The 4,666-nt window shown below is 57.5% G+C and overlaps 1 protein-coding gene across 1 annotated transcript in view; it reads left to right on the forward strand.

Annotated features, from left to right (window-relative positions):
* Rnf207 (ring finger protein 207) overlaps positions 1 to 4,666 on the forward strand; it is a 22,614-nt gene that overhangs the window by 7,545 nt on the left and 10,403 nt on the right. Inside the window, 10 exon segments of the mRNA XM_013031608.1 lie at positions 770 to 1,027; positions 2,317 to 2,461; positions 2,551 to 2,556; positions 2,559 to 2,631; positions 2,708 to 2,784; positions 2,868 to 2,992; positions 3,376 to 3,422; positions 3,647 to 3,719; positions 3,798 to 3,866; positions 4,593 to 4,660. Coding sequence (XP_012887062.1) covers positions 770 to 1,027; positions 2,317 to 2,461; positions 2,551 to 2,556; positions 2,559 to 2,631; positions 2,708 to 2,784; positions 2,868 to 2,992; positions 3,376 to 3,422; positions 3,647 to 3,719; positions 3,798 to 3,866; positions 4,593 to 4,660 — 941 coding nt within the window.

Raw genomic sequence — 4,666 nt, forward strand, 5'->3', positions numbered from 1 at the left:
GGGGGGTGGGGGGGGGCAAGCGGGACCTAGGGGGCCTCCCCACACCCGTCATCTCCAGGCCCAAACCTGCCCAAACCTGCACGTTTCCCTGAACACGTCAGGTTAACAGCCCAAGGCAAGGCTCCGAGCAAGGCCTGGGAAAACAAAAACAAAACGCTCTTAGTAATAATAATAATAATAACCTAAAGCCAGCCTGGTGCTGATACCTCACACCTGGTAACCCTAACCCTCAGGAGGCTGGAGGATTAGAGTTCAAAGCCAGCCCAGGCAGGAAAGTCCATGAGACTCTTACCTCCAGAAGTGGAGCTGTGGCTCAAGTGGTAGAGCAAAAACAGCTCCCGCACCAGCACCCAGGCCCTGAGTTTCAACCCCAGGACCAGCACAAAGTAATAATAATCATCAACAATAATAGGCACAAAATAACAATAATAATATCCTAAACTAAAAGGGGCTAAACATGGGGCTCAAGTAGTAGAGCCAAAAGCAAAGCCCTGAGTTCAGATTCCAGTACTGATCCACCACCCCCCAAAATGTCAGACGACAAGAAAAGTCAGGCCACCCCCAGTAACTCTCAAAAGAGTCTCAGAAATCTTAAGCCACCTTCAACGGACCCAAGACCTAGAAAGAGATCCTAAATTTTCCCCATGCAAGGGTGCTCATGGGTAATGGAAAGCTTCACACATAAGGTCCAATCCCCACCTTATGGCAGGATCGCCTGCTACTGGGCAAGGGTAGGGGGTCAGGGTAAGTACTGGCTGCCTATTTATAGCAAGCCTTGGGCTGCAGTCGATGGGACTTGGCTATCTTTAGCAGACGCTGGAATGGAAGGGGTGAGGCTGGGGAGCCTCCTGCCCTGTCAGGGAGGTTTGTTCTTGGCTGCAGTCCCCTCCACAGGCACCAGACCCTGGTGAAGGGTCCCAGTGGGCTCGCACCCGTGGACCGGCTGCTGCAGTTCCTGGTGGACAGCTCCAGAGACGGCATGGAGGTGGTGAACTGTGCCAACTGCGGGCTGGAGTGCAGCAAGGAGGCAGGCAGGGGAGGCCGAGGTGGAAGGGCAGTGGTGGTGGCAGGTGGTGTGCTCCCTACACTGGCAGCATGCACCCCGTGTCCACCCCAGAGGTAGATTTCTCAACCCCCTCTCAGCGCATCTCATGTCCCGACGTAGTTCTGTTATTCACCCGCACATGGAGACAGATGTCCAAGTGACTTGAGTCAGACGTCAGACACTGGTGAGGTGGAGGCCAGTGGATTCAAGTCGGTGGAGTTGTGACCTGCACAGGAAGGGGTCCCCAATCCACAGGTATAAAGCGTTCCTTGAGGCCTCCTTCTGCTACCTGAGCAAGCACAAGTAAGCAACTAAGGGGTGCAGGAGAGTGCAGTTGGAGAGAGATGTTCCTGCCCCCAGCTCACCCCAAGCTAGGAAAACCTAGCTACTCAGGACACTGAGATCCCAGGGTCATAGTTCAAGAAAGTTTGTGAGACTCTTATCTCTAGTTGACCACCAAAAAGCCAGAAGTGGCTTATGTGGTAGAGTGTTAGCCTAGAGTGGAAAGAGGTAAGGGACCAGCCCCAAGTTCAGGCCCAGGAACCAGAACAAGGTGGGGGGGGGGGAGAAAGAGACAGAGAGAGGAAGGAAGGAAAGAAGGAAGGAAGGAAGGGAGGGAGAGAGGGAGGGAGGGAAGGAGGGAGGGAAGAAAGACAAAGCACAGTACAGAAGAGCAGATAATCCCCATGTGAGCAAGTAGAGCTAGGAGACTGAGGAGTGGCCTTGATTGCCAACAGAAGGAGCTGGGCTTTATTCTGACACAGCCTTTGCCAGGATCACTCCCAGGGCTGCAACCTAAGCCCTGGACTCTCAGCTCTGGACCTGCCCACCTCCACTGAGTTGTAACCTCAGATGGCCAGGATGGACAGTACCATTTCTCCACCACTAAAGGGGCGGAATGGAGCTTGAAAAGCACTCTCTGTGTCTCCCTCTCTATCTCTCTGTCTGTCTGTCTCTCTCACACACACACACAATATTTTTCAGTACAGTTTCTGCACCAAATTCCCAAAGAACTGTCTCTTCTCCCTATCTGCCCTTTTCACATCTACTGACCTAGCTCTGGGCCTCCCGTGTCCTCATCTGCAAATGGGTACATTGGAGTGCGGGATGATGGGATGACAGGAAAGGACTGTGTTTAGCCTCAGACATGCCCCAGGCTGGGACAGACTCACTCAGTGAGATGAGCGATGTAGGTCCACCCCTGGCCAGCTGAGCTGGGGGTCTGGAGGCCTGGGCTGGAAGGCAACCTGAGCCAGTGCTCCTGCCCCCAGGACGCTGAGACCACGTACTTCTGCAACACCTGCGGGCAGCCGCTGTGTGCTCACTGCCGTGAAGAGGCGCACAGGGCACGCATGTTTGAGAGCCACAACATCGTGGCCCTGGGCCAGAGAAGCCACGACGTTATCCAGAAGTGCTGTAAGGCATGGGGACCCCCGTGGGCGGGGCTTCGCTAGGCACCGCCCTGAGGCTCACGGCAGCCTCCCCTGCCCCACCCTGCTGCGCAGCTCTTCACGGGAGCCTTTCATCCTGTTCTCCACGGACAAGAAGTCTTTGTTGTGCATCCGTTGCCTCCGGGACCTGCAGGAGTGCGTTGGGGGAGCAGGAGGGGAGGGGGCTGAGGGTGTCTGAGCCAGTCTTCTTAGCTGCCCCTCCCCCTTGCAGGGAGAGCCGGGCCCACTGCGTGGACCTGGAATCCGCTTACCTGCAGGGCTGCGAGCGGCTAGAGCAGGCAACGATGGTGAGCGCAGGTTGGGACCTGATCCAGAGGGGAGGAGGTGTAAGAACCCGGGAGCCGGGACCCTGAGGCTGCCCTGTCCTCCGCCGGCAAAGGCCCTGCAGAAGGCCACTCGGGAGGCCATGGAGCTGCTGCAGGCCAGGCTGGAGGAGGTGCGTCCCAGCGCTTCCGAGGAGGAAGCAGCTATCCACGCCCTCTTCAGCAGCTTGCAGGTGAGGGCAGGGGGGAAGGCGTGCTGTGCAGATTCCTCAGCACCACCAGGGAGGGAGGGAGGGAGGGCCTCCCTCTTGTGAGTTTCCAGTGTCCTGGGGCAGATGATGAGCCATCTTCTTGCCCACAGGTCATCCAGTCACTCACAGCTCCCTGGAGAATCCCAGGGGGACGGCCAGGCCAGGCTTGGGGGCATGGGGGAGGGGGAGATTGTCTGCAAAGTCCACACCTGGGAGGTGACATTTAAGATGAGGGTGCCCAGGCTCTCAGGCACTGGTAAGCAGGAAGGAAGGAGCTAGCCAGCACCCCTGCACCATACCCCAGGCTAGTGGAGGGGAGGGGGATGACACAACCAGGTGGGTCAGTGGAGGGCTTTCTCTCCCAGGACAAATTGGCAGAGAGAAAAGCTTTGCTACTACAGGCTGTGCCGAGGTGAGTGGGGCAGGGCTCCGTTCCCTTATCCCTTGGTATGTAAGTACCCAGACCAAAGCCTAAACATGTACACGCTCTGCTCCACCAGGGGGGTAAGACATCCAGGTGGCCCTCAGCAAAGGGGGAAGGTACTCGGGGGAGGAGAGTAAGACTGCAGATCTGAGACCCTCAGGGGAGGGCGGGCAGCCTTTCCCCAGGAGCCCAGGTAGCCTGCTCCTCCCCAGCCAATACGAAGAGAAAGACAAGGCTTTCAAGGACCAGCTCTCCGGCCTAGCTGCCTTGCTGCCCACCCTGCAAGTAAGCAGATCTAGGGGCGCAGGGTGGGGCACCCCGGCCCAGAGGCCAGGCGCCAGGCATCACTGATCTCCACTGCAGGTTCACCTGGTTATCTGCTCTTCCTTCCTCAACCTGGCCAACAAGGCTGAATTCCTGGACCTGGGCTATGTGAGTCTCCAGCCCCCCCACCCCCAGCCTAGGGGTTCGCCCTGTGTACAAAACTGCCACTTCAGGGTTTAGTAAGCCAGGGGGGTTCTGGGGCTGCCTTCACCCCATCATTTTACTTTAGGCATCAGGTGAGTACCTTTTAAGAACAAAGCCAGACACCAGTGGCTAATTCTTGTCATCCTAGCTACTCAGGAGGCTGAGGTCTGAGGATAACAGTTTGAAGCCAGCCTGGACAGGAAAGTCTGTGAGACTCTTTATCTCCATTGAACCACTGAGAAGCTAGCATGCCATCCTTGAGTGGATAAAAGCTAAAGTCACGCACCCAGGCCCTGAGTTTGAGCTCCAGGACCAGCAAAGAGTGAGGGGGAGGGAGGGAGGAAGGAAGGAGGGAAGGAAGGAAGGGAGGAAGGAAGGAGGGAAGGGAGGGAGGGAGGGGATGGAGAACAGTGAAGCCTGTGAAGACAGGGAAGTATATCTCTCAAAACACATAGTGTAAGTAGGCATCCATGGCTCAGGAAGCTGAAATCAGAGGATAGAGGTTCGAAGCCGCCCCGGGCAGGAAAGTCCGGGAGAAACCCGGAAATGGCCCTGTGGCTCGAAGTGGTGGGGCACAAAAGCTCAGGGCCAGTGCGGGACCCCAGGAATACCCCGGGAGCCCAGCTAAAACGCTCACCGGGGCCGTCCCCCCACCTCGCGCGCCTGCGGCCGCCGCCCTCCCCGCCGGAGCTGATGGAGAGGCTGCCGGGCATCGCGGCGCGGCCGCACCGTCTACGGCCAGCTCAAAGCAGCAAGGTGCGCGG

The sequence above is a fragment of the Dipodomys ordii genome, unplaced genomic scaffold (genome assembly GCF_000151885.1).
Source record: "Dipodomys ordii isolate 6190 unplaced genomic scaffold, Dord_2.0 Scaffold6, whole genome shotgun sequence".
NCBI lineage: Eukaryota > Metazoa > Chordata > Mammalia > Rodentia > Heteromyidae > Dipodomys > Dipodomys ordii.